Source organism: Saccopteryx leptura, chromosome 2, assembly GCF_036850995.1.
Source record: "Saccopteryx leptura isolate mSacLep1 chromosome 2, mSacLep1_pri_phased_curated, whole genome shotgun sequence".
In the NCBI taxonomy this organism is placed as follows: Eukaryota; Metazoa; Chordata; class Mammalia; order Chiroptera; family Emballonuridae; genus Saccopteryx; species Saccopteryx leptura.
The window spans coordinates 255,496,264-255,515,675 of record NC_089504.1 but is presented as its reverse complement, the minus strand read 5'-3'; the positions used below and the strand labels follow the sequence as shown (position 1 = coordinate 255,515,675).

General features: G+C 42.4%; 1 protein-coding gene across 3 annotated transcripts in view; it reads right to left on the bottom strand.

Annotated features, from left to right (window-relative positions):
• The window catches only part of NME7 (NME/NM23 family member 7), a 139,060-nt gene that overhangs the window by 102,840 nt on the left and 16,808 nt on the right, over window positions 1-19,412 (bottom strand). For 2 of the 3 annotated variants that reach the window (XM_066371438.1, XM_066371441.1), the window contains exons 2-5: window positions 8,332-8,439; window positions 7,406-7,572; window positions 3,411-3,521; window positions 755-805 (exon numbers count right to left, since the gene is read on the bottom strand). In XM_066371438.1, the coding sequence (XP_066227535.1) occupies window positions 755-805; window positions 3,411-3,521; window positions 7,406-7,572; window positions 8,332-8,439 (437 nt within the window). Of the gene's footprint in view, window positions 1-754; window positions 806-3,410; window positions 3,522-7,405; window positions 7,573-8,331; window positions 8,440-18,832; window positions 18,853-19,412 lie in introns of those variants that run through there. The other variant, XM_066371439.1, reaches the window with a different exon arrangement.

Below are 19,412 nucleotides of genomic sequence, written 5' to 3'. Positions count from 1 at the left end.
TAAAATTATTTAAAATATAAGAGTTCTATGAATATTGATTTATATACATGAGAATGCCAAAATAAAGAGTTTAAGAGCACAGCAAAAATCAATATTCAACACGAAATATAAGTATCACTCTATTTTAATCTTTTGCAATCTAAAAAGAAAGCTATGCTGTGTACAATTTAAAAATCAGTCTATTTGTTTCTGATTAAGGTTTAAGATATCTAAAGCTGAGATAAGAATTCTTATCTAATAACAAGACAGAAAGACCAATTCTTAGAACAAACTTCTTTGTAGTTGCAAGATGTTGCTGTGTTCCTTTTTTTGTGTGTGTGAGACAGAGAGAGTCAGAGAGAGGGACAGGTAGGGACAGACAGACAGGAAGGAGAGGGATGAGAAGCATCAATTCTTTGTTGCAGCACCTTAGTTGCTCACTGATTGCTTTCTCATATGTGCCTTGACGGGGGAGGGGGGGTGTACAGCAGACCAAGTGACCCCTTGCTCAAGCCAGTGACCTTGGGCTCAAGCTGGTGAGCCTTGCTCAAACCAGATGAGCCCGCGCTCAAGCTGGGTGACCTCGGGGTCTCGAACCTGGTTCCTCCGCATCCCAGTCTGACACTCTATCCACTGCGCCACCACCTGGTCAGACTTGCTGTGATCCCTTTGACAGATTATTCTCATGGAACAAGATTTTTAATTGTAAAATCATGACTTTAGTTTTCCAGTATGTTATTCGTTATATACCACTCATCCCAAATTCAGCACCTACTTTAAAAAGGGCTTTGACTGATGGTCTATATGAAAGTCTGTTGCTTCTTTCCTATAAAATAATCCAAATGACAATAGTTAACAATTATGTGAGAAAATTATTTTAGCTTACATTGATAAACTAAAAATGAAATCCTCTATTTATTTGATCTGTATGTGAATTAATGATTTTTTTACCTCATATTCTACTCAAATTCCCCCCTTTTCTCAATTTGTTGTTTACGCCCTTTCTGGTACCAACTTCAGAAAATTCTAGAGGGTAAGAGGAAGAACTCACAAAAATTGCATGGCTATGCGGTATTACAGCCCAGAAGGAGGTACGATGACAAGCTGGAAGGACACATGGGGGAGTATTCTAGAAGAGTTAGCAGCAGAACTACTACGACGACCAATTCTACTTTTCAACACAACGCAACTACTAACAGACAAGAAGAAAACAATCATAATCTTTCATCTCAATGAAAAGAGAAATCTTAATAAACCACTAAAATTGTTTCATCCTTTTCTTCTAACGTGTCACTGGCCCAGCAGTTCTCGTCATTCAAAATCTGAAATTGAAACCAAGAGGAAAGCTCATGAATGTTTCCCTATTGTTCTTAATAATTCCTCCTTTAGAGGTTTAGACAGAAAGAGATATGAGTGCATCAACACCTAGAGAAGCTTTGTTGTTTTTACAAAGAAACGCACCGCTCTCTCACAAAGGTCGAACCATTCATTCTTCCATGAAATATTCACTTGGTGCCTACTGACCAAAGAACCGATGGAGAAACCAGAAACACAAAGTCAGGTGGGCTCAGCTGCTGCCTCTAAGCTACTGTGATAATGGAGGGACTGAGATGGGAGCAAGTAAGTTTAGAAAAGATGTAAGTGTTGGGATCAGATCCTCTCCCAGGGGTCCCCAGTGCTCCTAACACATCTTACTAGATGTGCTGGGAATGCAAGGCCCTGACTACTCTTTCTCCCTGCCATTTCCCAGAGTTATGTTCACAGTGATTAACTTCGAGAGATGAGGTCATGTCTCTCTCCAGTACAAAGAGCAGGCTTGTTTACTGCTTGCTAATGAAACCATGAATAACCCAAGTTCAGTACTCCTCAGCTGTGATGCAATCAATTGGGTATACAACCCCCCTCCCCCAGGGCCCGTGGCATTTCTAGGGGACATAGAGGAGGCAAAGGGACCCAACACAGATATGAGGCTCATGCTGCTTGCTGTCCCACAGGAAGTCCTCAGTCTCTGAGCCAGAGGTCTCATATCTTGTGCTAGCATCCATGAAAGAGTACCAGGCTAATTAATTAGCTTCTGAGCTGGGTAAAATCCCAGACTCAACAGTAATATGAATAGAGGTGCATGAGATGGTGTTAACAATTAAAGACAAAGCTTTTTTGGGCATCTCTAGCATGAGAAGTCTGATGCCAAATACTCAGTCATTGGCAACGTAGAGACATAAAAAATGTTTCATCTCACTAAAATGATTCCGTCATCTCTCCAGGATGCAGTCCCATTGCCTGCCACACGAGGAAGCATTCTCAGTACACACGGCAAAGGGACAAATTGAATGATTCATCAAGAGTTCATGATGTTGGTTTCCACTAAATAATAATGATATCACTACTACTAACAGCGAACACTGAGGTACACGTACTATGGGCCAGGGTTTCTCCAAACACTTTACATATGTTAGACTCCTATCACCCTCATAACAACTTACTGACACAGGCGCCATTAGAACCAACATTTTACAGACGAAGACACAAGCACAGCGGTAAATGCTTCCCAGTCACACACCGAGTAAGCGCACAGTTACACGGAACTAGCTCTTAGACTCTGTGCTCGAAATATAAGCCTCCTTCCTTTCCTAGAAAATATGTAAGCCGGGAAAGCTCACATGGGTAAAACATTCCAGTTAAACATATATCACCGCTGGGGTTAAATTGAGAGTGTTTGGGTAAGATTATCCAAGCAACGTTGACCACCGACCACAATCCATGTCCCTGTACTCACAGAGACAGAAAAGCAGCTGTCCTGTGGACTAGATGTCCAGGAGCAGCAGAGAGAAAACACCTGACCATCAACAAACACCAACGAGGCCTACCGGCTACAATGGTGCCCCCATGACAGGGACGTCTTATTTTCACCAAGTACCTTAGAAAACGCCTGGTCAGATAGAGTAGATTGCTTTGCAGAGTAGTAAAAAGGTACATTTCCCAATTATGTATATTGGGAGGAACTACATATAAACATTTCCAAATGCATCACTTTTGAAAATCTTCAACAATAACACTCGCATGTCAGATGGAAATAATGCAACATTCACTTCTCCTCTCATTTATCTATAGGGTTATACTGAGCTATTAAGAGATTGCAATGAGCACACATTGGAGTTAGAAAAGCAGATGGGGCTACAGAAGACAATACACAGATAATGAGGCACATATGATCTGACAGCCACTTGCTTAAAATTCAATCACTGATTACCAGTTGTCTTGTATTTCATTCTAATTAGATTACTATTCTGTTTTGGGTTGTTTGTTGGGGGTTTTTTGCCATGCAGTGGGAGATTTAAAAAATTTTAAACAATAACATGAATGATAAAAAAAATGACTTAAAAAAGAAAGTAAAACAGACATTGCATAACTGAAAATTACCGTCAAATTACCTTGAAAGCGTCATCATTTTGAGTTTAGTGATAGTAAATCCAACTTTGTTTATTATTTCAATGATTTCTCCAGCTTTTGTAATTGCATCTGGTTTAATCAGGGCTAATGTTCTGTAAAGAAAGAAAGAATACTTTTTTTAAAATAGCTCAGCAGTTTTTACTTTTAATCCCAAGCAGTGGTGGTTTCCCTAATCATCCTGGATCATCAAGCATCACAATGAATTATAAAGAGAAGTGTACTGAAGGTCTCTTAAAAACTCATACAAACTATCTTCTTTTCCCAAGAAAGTCAAAATAAGGTACCCAATCTAACAATAATAGAGCTTAAGGGAAAATACATTAAAATTGTCATTTTAATATGCCAAAATTAGAAAACGGGTTTTCTAAAATGACTATTTCTTAGAATACATTTTATAAAAGAGGAAACATTTCTAAAACGTTGTAATAACTATACTATAAGCTTGATATCTGGTCTCATTGACTCTGACATAGGTATACTATGCAATCAATCAGTTCAGCATTGATTTGGAAATAATTACAAATTCTTTTATTAATACTTTCAACTTCTTCATACTTACAGCCTAAGTAATGCACAAAGAACCAAATGCCTCCTTATCCGACAAAGAATGTGATCAGCACCCGCCACACCAACGTGTAAAGTTCCCCTCTGAGGACATACCGGAGCAGCGCATGCGCCCCCGCAGACAGCACAGAATTAACAGACGTTGGGCGATGGCGCTCAGCTGAGTGCCCTCATTACACTAATGAGAAAACGGGGTCCAGGAAGGTAACCCGCCTAAGATCTCCAAGCTGGTCAGGGGCACCTCCAGAACAAAACACCCAGACACCAATCCCAGACCTGCCACTCCACAAAGGATGTCACTTATCAGTATTATTAAAAGGAAGATGATCACAAAATCCTGAAGGATAATATTTGCAAATACAAGATTTAAAAAAAATCAGATTAGTTGGAGTCACTAGTTTCTATGACACAAAATTATGGTAAAGAATTGCTGCCACTTTCATTTTATTCCCAGTGGTTCTGACACGTTGATATGAATTCAAGGAGCTCAGATGTGGAGGATGGCAGGGCTTTCACAGTTGGCTCTTTTCACCAATGATGCAAACTTAGCTGAGGCTCTCTCTCCTAATTCATATATCCTTACAACTGGATATAACTTATGGCCAGGGTTGAAAACTTAAAACAAACAAAAACTATTCATCCTAGTCTGTTCATTACAAGCTGTACCAGACTATATGTTTTCTTTATTTTGAAGCAGATGAGTCACATACAGTATTTCATATCCTATGCTCCACTGAAGACACAATATAGCTCATGTTTAAATATTATAGGCCAAACCCATCAATTGTTTAAGCCAAGCTCTGGAAGAACTTTTATGAACCACAACTCCTATAGAAAATACAGAACACATCGGCATTCATCAACTTCTGAGAACGGGAAGCAACATGAAAATACAAAACAGACAGAACTTGGTTTAAGATGCAGTTTCGTTCTCTCTCTAAAAGCCAGCAGGAGAGAAAGGGTTGCTTACTGTGATTATTGCTCCAAACCCCTTGGGCATGCCTGCTCTGCTTAATTGTTCACTAGATAATAATTAAAATGTATTTTGGAGGGAAAATGAGACAGGCGTCATGAGTCTGAAGACAACACAGGAAGAAACCAATATGGCACAAAGATACGTTAGTTGTGCCTTGTCATCTGCTGCCCCAGAACAAACCGCCCCAAAGTGCAGGGCCTTAAAACATTAGGCCAAGCAGTGGTTTCACGTGGGCTCGTTCACGCAGCTGCACCGGCTGGGAGGCCCGCTTGTGGTGAGGCTTCCCTGTCACATGGCCTTTCATCCTTAAGGAAGCAAGACCAGGCTTCTTTATACACAACCGCATGCTGTCTGGCGAACAAACACAAATCAGGCATCCCCTTGGTACATTTGCAGCTGTCCCTTTGGCCAATGCAGGTCACATGGTGTCCCAGTAGAGCCCAAGCTCTACGTTGATCAGGAGCCCTGATTCGACTTCCCTGTGCAGTGGGACACTCTTGCTTATCAGCAGGGCTGGCAGTCTCTTCGAGACTACTCTTGAGGCGGCTATGAGAATGCTACAGATCAGTGCCGACACTAACTGTCACCAGAGGAAAGACACGACCCACACACAGAGTTAGTTGCAACAATCACACAGGCAATTTATTACTCACAAATCCTCTTGGAGTGCCTGGGTACAGCTTAAGGGGGCCCCGTCGGCGTGCTCCTCTTGGCTATCTTTGGTCAGAGCTCAGAGCGGCGTGGAGACAGTTCAAGTTCACATTGGAGTCTGGGCGACTACTGCAGCAGGGGGCCCCTCAGCTTTAGTACCTTTTCTGGCCAACACCTTCTAACAGGTGTCAATCTACAGGATTATCACCTCAAACCACCTTTTTGGGAGTTCCTCACAGGGAACTCCTTTTATGTTAATCTACTGAAATGTTTACATCAAACCACTTTTTAAGATGTTCTTATTTACATTAATTTACAGAGTTATGACATCAAGCCACTTCTTATCTATGTATAACTTCACATACACACTAACTGGGCCCTGCTTGAAAGTCAGAGTCTGTTTATCACATCTGCACCCACTATATTAATTCCTATCCAGATGGCATAACTTTAATTTTCTTAATTATTTTTAATATTATATTTTAATTACTTTTACACATCTTCTACACTTTCTACACTTCTATATATTTAACCACTATAACATTATATTACTACAACACATGGTGAAACCGGAGTCAGCGTCCACGGACACCAGGAAGGTGTGGTTCCCTGGGGACCATCAGTCCTACCACCTCTCACCTGCACTGAGGCATGCTCATGGGACACGGCATGAGATACTCTCAGAAGAAAACCAAAAAAAAAAAAGAAAATAGAAAAAAGAAAATCGTTTTCTGACATTAAAACTTAGTGGAGAGTGAAAAAGGTTTGGCTAGTCTTTACAAAACTCAGACAGGATACAGATTTCTGGAAAACAACAATTATCACGGAGTCATGCCAACAGGATGCTCTCCATACACACTGACACTCTGAACAAAAACTGCGGCAACTGTGAATCTGATAAACATGACTAATCAATAAACCGTGGAATCAACATCCTAGAAAGTCAAGGCTGCAGACTCTTTGAATGTTGTCCTCCTGCATGAATACGTGTGTAAACTTTAACCCATATTAGCTTATGTAAATATTTCAAAAGGTATTTGTACATCCTTTGAGCATAAAAAACCACATCCTGAATCATCAACTCTAGGCCCAGTTTACGGTCTCTCCGTGTTTTCCTTGCAAGCCGGAAGGCGGTGCGTGCCCCACGATGAAGAAGCCTCCAACGAGGCTCCTGTGCTTTGGAGGAAAGCGCTGAGTCACAGCTGCTCACTCACAATGGCAGAGTCATTCAGAACCATCCTTCTATGGAAAACTCAAAACGAAGGACAAGATATTTTTTAAGAGCAAAGACATTAGACCCTGGCCAGTTGGCTCAGTGGTAAAGCATCGGCCCGGCGTGCGGCTGTCCAGGTTTGATTTCCAGTCGGGGCACACAGGAGAAGCAACCATCTGCTTCTCCACCACCACCCCCTGTCCTTTCCCTCTCGCCCTCTCTCTTCCCCTCCTGCAGCCATGTTTACACTATAGTGAGGCACTTTCTATGCAGATACTCGCATTCCAGTTACACGCATGTTACTACAATTGCTGAAGGTGCATAAACAGTGTGTATTTTTTCCTCCAGAAAATAATCACTGCCTAATATGATGGGCATTTCCCTAGTAGCCAAGTGAAGAGCAAACCCCCAAAACAGCTCCACAAACTCTGAAACTTCAGTGTCACAACACTGAATCGGATCACTGAAAAATATCTACACTGTAAAAACGCAAAACAGAAACAAAAAATTAGAATTTGGTACCAAGACATAATATTTTCACAATGCAAAAAAATTATATAATCGTTTCTTACTTTTCCTTCCTACTGCCTAACTGGCGAGCTGTATACTGATCCCCATAATCAATGAGCACCAGCTGTCGAGAGAAGACGTTCACTTTGTTGCCTATGAATAAATCTTCCAGGTGGAGGTCATCATATTTGGTCCGCTTTAAAAATGTTCGACGATTCTTGACATCATGCTAGAGCCAAAAACAACACAATGAAACAAACAATTGTCAGTAGGAAATGTTAATCTTATCAACTAGAACAAGTTTGGCTTCTGCTTTACTAAAATAGGTTGCATTCTGTTTTGATTTTGCTACAAATGCAAATCATAATTTCTTTTACATTACAACTTCTGTGTTTCCTAATCTACTCCAATAACATAAAAAATTCTTCTTACAAAAAAATAAAATTCTTCTTAAAAATTTAATACTTAAAAAAACACCTGAATATAAAAATTTGTTTCCTGAAAAATTATTTCAGCAAATTAAATACCTCTGAAATCCCAGAGAAACTCCAAATTTCTGCTTTTCTGACTACAAAAAACCCCCAATACCAAATAGATTAACCTAAAAAGGGGCTGTCAATGAAGGGATACAAAGAAATATGGGGACCTCAGCTCCATCTTCTTCAACTCGGCCTTCTGTAGACAACAGCTTTCAGTAATGGTGACATTATTTATGAGCATGATAATCTTTACCTATAATCACTTATTGACTATTGCTAATCCAAAACATAAATAACCACACTTCAGTTTTCTAACCAAAAAATTATGAATTCCTATTTTTGACATTTAAAAATAAACTGGAATTACAATACCAAAAAAGAATTCCTGTTAAATATATATACATACATAAAAGAATTTTTAACCACACTATATACATGGCAACCCTACTCCTCTCCCTACCCCAACATCACTCCCTTGCCAACGCTGAAGCAGAGAAAGGCACATTTACCATTTCAACAGATCCGTCTGCTGGGTAATACAAAAGCTCGTAACGTCGAAAAAGCGAGGCGTTCGGATCATACCACTCAGTAATGAAAACAAATCTTTCATTGTGATTCTGCAAGACAAAGGTTTTTAACACTCACATATAGAATGAAAACACTCTAGTAAAAATCATACAAATTGAAAGTTACTAAATATGCACAACAAACCATCTGTTATACTTATTATATTGAATTTTTCTGCTTTTCTACAATATGTTATCAATATACCCTCAGAATCATGCCCTTCTAATTTCTTGTTAAAGATCCTTTGAGGCCCTGGCTGGTTGGCTCAGCAGTAGAGCGTCGGCCCGGTGTGTGGAAGTCCAGGGTTCAATTCCCGACCAGGGCACACAGGAGAAATGCCCATCTGCTTCTCCACCCTTTCCTCTCCCCTTCCTCTCTCTCTCTTTCCCTCCCACAACCAGGGCTCCACTGGAGCAAAGTTGGCCCAGGCGCTGAGGATGGCTCCATGGCCTCCACCTCAGGCACTAGAATGGCTCCAGTTGCAGCAGAGCAACGCCCCGGATGGGCAGAGCATCGTCCCCTGGTGGGCATGCTGGGTGGATCCCAGTGGGGCGCATGTGGTAGTCTGTCTGACTGCCTCCCCGCTTCTAACTTCAGAAAAATACAAAATTAAAAAAAAAAAAAAAGATCCTTCAACAGCTCAAACAAGACTTATGAACTGCTTAACAGCTCACAGCCATCCGGTCATCCTGAGTAAGTTAACCCTGTTTTAGTACATGAATGAGCTCAGAATCTAACTACTGCAATAATTCCGTATAGTATGTATATTCCATTAGTACACATAAACAATCATTAAACGACCAGGAAGAAAATTTTCTGAATGGCTAGGTCTCAATTACATAAAGTTTTAAATCACCTAAATTTAAAAATCAAACAGTATATTGTTATAATTAAAACTATAGTCAACACCCTTTCCCTTCTTAGTAATTTCACAGGATAGTGTCTTTGTATAGAAATCATAGGAGAATGTGTAAGTCTAGGTATTTCTGCTGGTGACAGAATTCCATAGAATGTGTAAGTCTAGTCGAATTATGCGCAAGACATTATTCAGGTCCTCTGAGAAGCAGATGAGATGCCATGAAACATGAAAAACTTCTGTGTCTGAGAGAGAGATCTGCATGGGAAATTCCTGAAGAGAAATGGGGGGGGGGGTGACAGACCTCAGCACAATGTGACCCTGGGAGAAGGATGAAGGGAAGGAAAGTTCAGTGGCATCCCTGGATGGCTGGACAGGGTCAGGAAGGTCAGCATGACCTTCAGAGTGCTCGATTGAGCCCATCAGCATTCAGGGCAGCTCCCTGACTCCAGGGACACCCTGCTCCCTCAGGCCCTGGCTGGGAGCCGCCTGTGGGAGGCACACCCTGTGCCCACCTGCAGAAGCAGCCCTGGGTGTCACAGCACAGGAGCAAGGGCCCTGGGTCACTCAAGTACCTCTGGTGGGAGGTCTGTGAGGTGCATTCTTAGGGCTAACACAGGGGAAAAACGTTTAAGTCAAAGACTGGCTCTCACTTCTTGACCATCATGCAGGGTTTCCCATCATCCACATTATTAAAAATATCTTCGCCCTCAACAGTCCTCCATTACAATAGCAAAATGAAGACGGGGGCGGGGGGAGAAATCTAGGACTCTTGTTGCTAATTCTGGATTTAGCGTCTGAGTCTCTGGTTAGGATAGATGTTAATAATTCACTTATAAATTCTAATAGAAGGTGTATGCCTACCTATGTTTATGATTATGCTCACAAACTATAATGTGGGCAGTTGTTAACACACTATTTTCCCATGATTATTCATAAAAGACACATTTAAACAATGCTAATTAGTCAAGACAAAATAAAGGTAAAATAAGAGACAGACGATGACATTTGTAACAGCTTTTTCTTTTCAGTTTTTTTTTCTTATTGATTTTTATAAAGACAGGTTTAAGTTTAGATTTCACTGTGTCTTATAGTATCGCACTCCCCTTTTAATATAAAATTTGAATATTAGTAGCTTATTAAGTGTTTACCATCTATATTAAAATATTCATTCACTCAAAGACTTGATTGCTCTATTGCCTTCACTAGAATACATAACATTCCAAAGTGGGAGAAATGAAGCCCATCTAATGGAAGGCAGAAGGTCAGGAAGTCCCAGGAACCCTGACACTCTCATTAATCCGGTGGCCTGACCACAAAATTGCCCATTACACTCTAAGTCTGAGGCAGGCAGTCAAATTCTGCACAAGACACTATCCAGAAAACAGTTTCAGTACAAAGAAAACAGACTACTGTTTATGAGAACTACTGTTTCTGGCTGGCAAAGTAGCTTATAGCAAGCCAATGGTAGCTTCCAAGAACAACTAAAAAGTAGAATACCAAAAAAAGAGCAAAAAACCCAAGAGATCTGGATCAGCCAGACAGCAACAGAGAGGAGAGACGGACAGGCCGCCCGCTGACCCGGTGCGTCTGAGCACAGAGGCAGACCGCAGTCCTGGGAAATCAGAGGAGATCGTTGACAATGGAAAGAGTAGGAATTGTTCCAGAGGTGTAGAAGGTCACGGAAGCCCTTTTATATGGTTCTGCCAGCTGTAGTTAGGCCGCGCTGCAAGAGGTCCTGGAAAAGGAGTCACTGCTTCCTAGAGAGTGGCGATCAGTCCATGGAGTAGAAGGGCATCCATGGCAGAGAATAGATGCAGAGGCAGCAGCCACATGACGCGGTGGTATGGGCTGACTTGGAAGTGTGGGCTCAAAGACACTGTGGACCTCTGTCTGCAAATGTCTTCCTTTCACCTCCATTAATGTGCAGGTTATAGAATTCCATATGATAAAACTAACAGTTACTGAGGAACACATCTTGAAGAAAAAAACATTGGATTCTTCTGTCTCAAAATGGTAACTGAAGAGAAGACTATCTCAAGTAACTGGAGTTTCCCAAAGAAATGCATTTTTTTAAATCTTATTTTTATTAATTTTAATGCAGTGACACTGATAAATCAGGGTACATATGTTCCGAGAAAACATCTCCAGATTATTTTGACATTTGATTGTGCTACATACCCCTCACCCAAAGTCAAATTGTCTTCCGTCACCTTCTATCTGGTTTTCTTTGTGTTCCTCCCCTCCCCATACCCCCTCTCTCCTTCCTCGCCCCCTCCCCATCCCCCCACCCCACCCCATTACCATCACATTCTTGTCCATGTCTCTGAGTCTCATTTTTATGTCTCATCTATGTATGGGTTCATAAAGTTCTTAGTTTTTTCTGATTTACTTATTTCACTCCGTATAATGTTATCAAGGTCCATCCATGTTATTGTAAATGATCTGATGTCATCATTTCTTATGGCTGAGTAGTATTCCATAGTATATATGTACCAAAGCTTTTTATACACTCGTCCTCTGACGGACACTTGGGCTGTTTCCAGATCTTTGCTATTGTGAACAATGCTGCCATAAACATGGGGGTGAAGAAATGCATTTTTAAAAACTTAACATTATATACCCATCATGTAGTATATGTCTGAAACGGCACTGTACTTCTAGATTCTGGAACTGTGAAAGAGTAAATGTTTAAATGTAATATGCTGCTTGCATATTTTACAAGTATAGCACTGCAGAGGGTCACTGTTAAGAGAAAAATGCTGATTCAGAGTCATCAATGGGCAAAATAGTATATTGCACAGAGACCTGGAGTGGAAAGTGTTTACAAAGTTGAATGAATAAGATTATTGAAGAAGCTTAGACTCTAATTGAGAAAAGAGTCAGTGATTAAAGTTATTTTTAAGAATCACATGGCCCTGGCCGGTTGGCTCAGTGGTGGAGCATCGGCCTGGCGTGCAGAAGTCCCGGGTTCGATTCCCGGCCAGGGTACACAGGAGAAGCGCCCATCTGCTTCTCCACCCCTCCCCCTCTCCTTCCTCTCTGTCTCTCTCTTCCTCTCCCGCAGCAGAGGCTCCATTGGAGCAAAAGATGGCCTGGGCGCTGGGGATGGCTCCATGGCCTCTTCCCCAGGCGCTAGAGTGGCTCTAGTTGCAACAGAGCGACGCCCAGGATGGGCAGAGCATCACCCCCTGGTGGGCATGCCGGGTGGATCCCGGTTGGGCGTATCGGGAGTCTGTCTGACTGCCTCCCCGTTTCCAGCTTCAGAAAATTACAAAAAAAAAAAAAAAAAAATCACAGAAAGCACACACAATTTAGAAATAGTTACTTATTATGTCATTTCTTTTCCATATGCTTAAAAATCCATTATAATGGTAGCTTTCAAACTTTTATTACTCAGTAGTAATAACTTCATATTGCCCCTGAGAACACACATATACAAATATATTACTGAAAAATTCATGCAGCAATATTTATTCTTACTATGTGTTGTGTATGAAGACATTTTCTATTCTACCTTTTTTCTTTTTTTTAATGCACTGATGGAGACCCACTAAACTGATTTCATGACCTACCAAAGGTCAAAACACTGCATTACCTCCCATGTCCTCCCTCCACACCTTTCTCTTCCCTCTCAGGCCCACCACCCTCTAAATATTTCCTATGTGGAATCAAACCACATATCAGTCAGCGCAATATATGTGCTGGATTAAAAACAGACTACAAAAGGAAACGACTGAGTATTCAAAGAGCTGGAGGATATCGTTTCCAAAGGATGTTTTAATTCACCCTGATGGCTGACGCCTCCTCACATAGACAGAGTAGTAGCTAGCACAGAAGGGGAAGTTACAACTCTGTCGTTCGATAAGCAGAGATGAACACGTGAGCTTTTTGATTAAACACACCGGGCTGCAAGGAAACAGTCTGGGCTGCTCTTGGGTCAGCACTGTGTGGAACAAAGAGTCATGCTGCTTAAAATTCTTCATAGAAAAGAAAGCAAAAAGGCAGCACTCTCTCTGAAATTACTCAGGTAAAACAGAGTGCAATCAGAAAGCCCACACACACAACACGCCACTGAGATGGAGCACCTGTGTTCTGGTCAGCAAGAACAAGCACTTCTAGGCATTTTTATACACGAATAATGAACTGTCAGAAAGAGAAATTAAGGAAACAATCCCCTTCACTATTGCAACAAAAAAATTAAAGTACCTAGGAGTAAATTTAACCAAGGAGGTTAAAGACTTGTACTCAGAAAATTATAAAACATTGATAAAAGAAATCAAGGAAGACACAAACAAGTGGAAGCATATACCGTGCTCACGGTTAGAAGAATAAACATCATTAAAATGTCTATATTACTCAAAACAATTTATAAATTCAATGCAATACCAATTAAAATACCAATGACATACTTCAAAGACATAGAACACATATTCCAAAAATTTATATGGAACCAAAAAAGAACACGAATAGTCTCAGCGATCTTGAAAAAGAAGAATAAAGTGGGAGGTATCACACTTCTGGATATCAAGTTATACTACAAGGCCATTGTACTCAAAACAGCTTGGTACTGGCATAAGAACAGGCATATAGATCAATGGAACAGAATAGAGAACCCAGAAATAAACCCACATCTTTATGGACAATTGATATTTGACAAAGGAGGTAAGAGCATACAGTGGAGTAAAGACAGTCTCTTTAACAAATGGTATTGGGAAAACTGGACAGCTACCTGCAAAAAAATGAAACTAGACCACCAACTTAACACCATGCACAAAAATAAACTCAAAATGGATAAAGGACTTAAATGTAAATCGTGAAACCATAAGTATCCTAGAAGAAAACTTAGGCAGTAAGCTCACCGACATCTATCGCAGCAATATCTTTGCTGAATTATCTCCACAGGCAAATGAAATAAAAGACAGGATAAACAAATGGGACTATATCAAACTAAAAAGCTTTTGCACAGCTAAAGACAATATGAACAGAATAAAAAGACAAACCACACAATGGGAGAAACATATTCGACAATATGCCTGATAAGGGATTAATAACCAAAATTTATAAAGAACTTATAAAACTCAACACCAGGAAGACAAGCAACCCAATCAAAAAATGGGCACAAGAAATGAATAGACACTTCTCCAAAGAGGACATACAGATGGCCAATAGACAAATGAAAAATGTTCAACATCAGGCCCTGGCCGGGTGGCTCAGTGGTAGAGCATCGGCCTGGCATGCAGGAGTCCCGGGTTCAATTCCCAGCCAGGGCACACAGGAGAAGCACCCATCTGCTTCTCCACCCTTCCCCCTCTCCTTCTTCTCTGTCTCTCTCTTCCCCTCCCACAGCCAAGGCTCCATTGGAGCAAAGTTGGCCCGGGTGCTGAGGATGGCTCCATGGCCTCTGCCTCAGGCGCTAGAATGGCTCTGGTTGCAACAGAGCAATGCCCCAGATGGGAAGAGCATCGCCCCCTGGTGGGCATGCTGGGTGGATCCCGGTCGGGCGCATGCGGGAGTCTGTGTGACTGCCTCCCCGTTTCCAACTTCAGAAAAATACAAAAAAAAAAAAAATGTTCAACATCACTAATGATTAGAGAAATGCAAATTAAAACCACAATGAGATATTACCTCACACCAGTCAGAATGGCGCTCATTGACAAAACAACACAGAAACACAGAATAGGTGCTGGCGAGGATGTGGAGAAAGGGAAACCCTCCTGCACTGCTGGTGGGAATGCAGACTGGTGCAGCCACTGTGGAAAACAGTATGGAGATTCCTCAAAAAATTAGAAATGGAACTGCCCTTTGACCCAGCCATCCCACTTATAGGAATATATCCCAAGGACACCATATCACCGAACGGAATTGAGACAGAGGAGGGATCAAAGGGACCAGAGGAAAAGAGGACAGAGGGAAAGGGGATGATAGGATGGGATAAAGCTAAAGGGAAGGGAGGAGGGCACTGTAGGGAGGGGGGCGAGGGAAATGTTGAGGGGAATAGGGGGGAGGGGGATGCATTCGGGGTGACCCTAGAATCTATGTAAACACAATTAATTAAATAAATAAAAATAACAAGCACTTCTACAGAACCAGGATAATAGCTAAGCATCAAGTTCCAAACATATATTATTTGAATACTAATTGTATATATTATTGGAACCTATGAGGTCACAACTCAATGGCACCTAGAAGATTAAGCTCTTCCATCAATCCAAGTACTTAATAATAACAATTAAAAAATCCAATTTGCCAGAATCTTTGCTAGCATACTTGTCATCACATTTTCCTACCTGCCCAAGAATTGGAATGAGCCTTAACAGCTCCCCTCCATCCTACGGCCTCCCACAATGCAATGGTCTTCCACAATTCCATACAAGTGTAACAAAACATGCTCATCACTATTTAAACAAATATAAGGAACTAAGAAAAGCTGGCTGAAGTTCTGTAATACTACTCCCCGCAACTGGACAGCAGGAAACCACCTCCATGGTGCTGGGGGGGTTTATTAGATCTAAGAACGTGAAACTGTTTACACACTTCCGTCTTATTCTAATCCACCACCTTCATCCTCTTTGCTACTCTTCCAAACCTCAAAGGATTTGACACAAATGAAAATGTTTTTAGTTGAATCCTGTTTATTGAACAAAAGCTATTATTAAAAGAGAGAGAGAGAAAGAGAAGAAAACTTATCTCCCAAAGATTTGCCAAAATTAAAGCCCACCCACTCAGGAAAATGGTGGGCCTTCTAAGTAGCTACCCTTTTTGCTGCTAAACTATAGTCATAACTTCCTCTTCCATTTGAGGCACCTAGCTGCCGCTGCGCAAGAACGGTCTGTGGCCCAGCACAGGCTGCGGTCTCAGGGGAGGGCAGTGGAACGAGGGACCATTGCTCATCCATCACTGCCCCTCCGCCCAGGAAGAAAGGGCTGGTTCTTTCTGGACGATGAGTAAACATGAGGGCAGGAGGACTCCAAGACGACCATTAAAGTCCATAATTGGCCCAGTGAGTTTTTTCCGGGAACAGACCAAAAAGGATCTTGTTTGTTCTGAATGCCACTGAAATAAACCCTCAAACATTCTGCAGACCTGGATCAGTGACGTGTGCTGTGTATCTTGTTATTTAAGGGACTTTGTCTAAACTGGTGAGCACCTTTGCTTGGTTGCTTCAAATATTCACAGATATGCCTGTCAAAACACAATTCAAACTCCACCGGTGCGATGAAATTCTCCATGAGCTTCCTTGGAGAAGGAAAGACATCATTCAGCAGTCTGAAAACCCCCGGCACTCTATATGAGCCTTTGGAAGCATATTTACAGTTGTTTATGTGCATGTTGTATCTTTCCACTATGATGTAACTCTCTGAGGACAAAATTGAGGGTACTGTTCATTTATATATTCCCCAAAGTGCCTACCCAGAGTCTTTCACAAGTTGGCACTAGGCAATACCTGGTCAACACTTCAATCTTAGACTCACGTAAGAACCAATTTTTATTGAAAACTGTTTACACAACATATTCGAGTGGGTTTTTTACATGCGTATTTTATCTGGTGTTGCAAGATTACAAAAAATTTTATTGTGTATGTATTTCTATATCTTACTACTTTACATCCACTTTTTAAAAACTTTAACTTGCATGCCTACTAATTAAGGTGATTCCTAATTGCTTGCCGTTAACATATTTACAAGTTTTTTTTAATGTACCGTCAAATCATTTATACTTTTTTGTATTTAAACAATCATAAGTTGAATTAATCAGTGAACAAACAAAAGCATACTTTCTTTTTTTTAATTTTATTTTATTATTATTTTTTTTTGTAATTTTCTGAAGCTGGAAACGGGGAGGCAGTCAGACAGACTCCGGCATGCACCCGACCGGGATCCACCCGGCACGCCCACCAGGGGGCGATGCTCTGCCCATCCGGGGCGTCGCTCTGACGTGACCAGAGCCATTCTAGCGCCTGGGGCAGAGGACAAGGAGCCATCCCCAGCGCCCGGGCCATCTTTTGCTCCAATGGAGCCTCGGCTGCAGGAGGGGAAGAGAGAGACAGAGAAGAAGGAGAGGGGGAGGGGTGGAGAAGCAGATGATGGGCGCCTCTCCTGTGTGCCCTGGCTGGGAATCGAAACTGGGACTTCTGCACACCAGGTCGATGCTCTACCACTGAGTCGACCGGCCAGGGCCGTTTTTTTGTTGTTGTTTTTTGGTTTGTTTTTTTTTGTATTTTTCCGAAGTTAGAAGCAGGGAGGCAGTCAGATAGACTCCCGCATGCACCCGACCAGGATTCACCTGGCATGCCCACCAGGGGGTGATGCTTGGCCCATCTGGGGCGTTGCTCCGCTGCCACCAGAGCCATTCTAGCACCTGAGGTGGAGGCCATGGAGTCGTCATCAGTGCCCAGGCCAACTTTGCTCCCATGGAGCCTTGGCTGCAGGAAGGAAAGAGACAGAGAGGAAGGAGAGGGGGAAGGGTAGAAAAGCAGATGGGTACTTCTCCTGTGTGTCCTGGCGGAGAATCAAACCCAGGACTTCCACATGCCGGGCTGACGCTCTACTGCTGAACCAACTCGCCAGGGCCCAAAGCGTACTTTCTAAGCTCCTAGCAGGCCCACCCTTTCCAGGTGGCACCCAGCCTCCACCCCTCTGAGCACCAGTGGTGGGGGAGGGGAAGTAGGCATGCACCACAGGGTACGACTCCTTCCTGCCCTGTCTGATTATTACTGCAAGTTCAACAGATTTTCTGGTTTAATAGTATATCAAGAGGCCTACACACTGCAGACAGTGTGGGTTCCTGTCCCACAGACAACGTTCAGCAGGCTCTGCGCAGGGAACTGACAGGGCGGAGAAGCAGCACCCCCTGATCAGCCGTAGGCCCCAGATAGGACAGAGGGGCATGTGCAGAGGTCAGAATGACAACCTGACCCGCAGGTCCTTCAAATCATCCCAAATGGGCCTGACCTGTAGTGGCGCAGTGGATAAAGTGTCGACCTGGAAATGCTGAGGTCACCGGTCGAAACCCTGGGCTTGCCTGGTCAAGGCACATATGGGAGTTGATGCTTCCAGCTCCTCCCCCTTCTCTCTCTCTGTCTTTGCTCTCTCTCTCTCTCTCTGTCTCTCCCTCTCCTCTCTAAAATGAATAAAAAAAAATCATCCCAAATGGACAAAGAAACACCGGGACGTATGAAACAATGGCAAGAACTCAACACCAAGATAACCGAGAGGCAGGCCATGTGACACGGAACGACAGGCATCTGAAGAAGAGTCCATCCCGTCACCACGAATGACAAAAGTCACAGGGAAACAAAGCTGGGAACAAGCATGGGTGTCACTGTGAGCCTGAGGGGGTGGCGTCTGCAGGACAGAGCAAGTCTGATAAGAGATATGTTGACATTTTAAAAACAAAATAAAAATAGTGAATCACTGAGCCAGTGAACGCTCTGAGCAGAGAAATATGGTCAGGAGGCTAACGTTTAAATAATATTCATCTTACTAGCAATCCAAGTGTCCATGAATGAAGGGATGAATAAACAAAATGGGGTATAAACATACAATGGAGTATCATTCAACCTGAAAAAGGGAGGAGATTCTAACCTGGCCTGTGGTGGCGCAGTGGATAAGGCATCAACCTGGAAAGCCGAGGTCGCCGGTTCAAAACCCTGGGCTTGTCTGGTCAGGCACATTTGGGAGTTGATGCTTCCTGCTCCTCCCCCTTCTCTCTCTCCTCTCTCTAAATTCAATAAATAAAATCTTTAAAAAAAAATTTTTTTTTTAAAAAGGAAGGAAATTCTGGCATATGCCACAACATGGATGAACCTTGAGGACATTACGCTAAATGTCACAAAAAGAAAACACAGCATGATCCATGTGGTTCCTAGAGGAGACAAAATCGTAGATGCCTAGAGCAGAGCAGTGGGTGCCAGGGGCGGGGGAGAGGGAAGCGGAGAGCTTTGTCTGCTGGTTCGAGTTTCGTTGCTTCAAGATGAAAGCCTTACAGAGGTGGACGTGTGGTGGGCACACAGCATCGCCGTCGTGCTCAGGCCCACCGACCTGTGCACTTCCGATGGTCAAGAGGATACATTTTATGTCATGTATTTCTTCTTTTTTTTTCTGAAGCTGGAAATGGGGAGAGACAGTCAGACAGACTCCTGCATGCGCCCAACCGGGATCCACC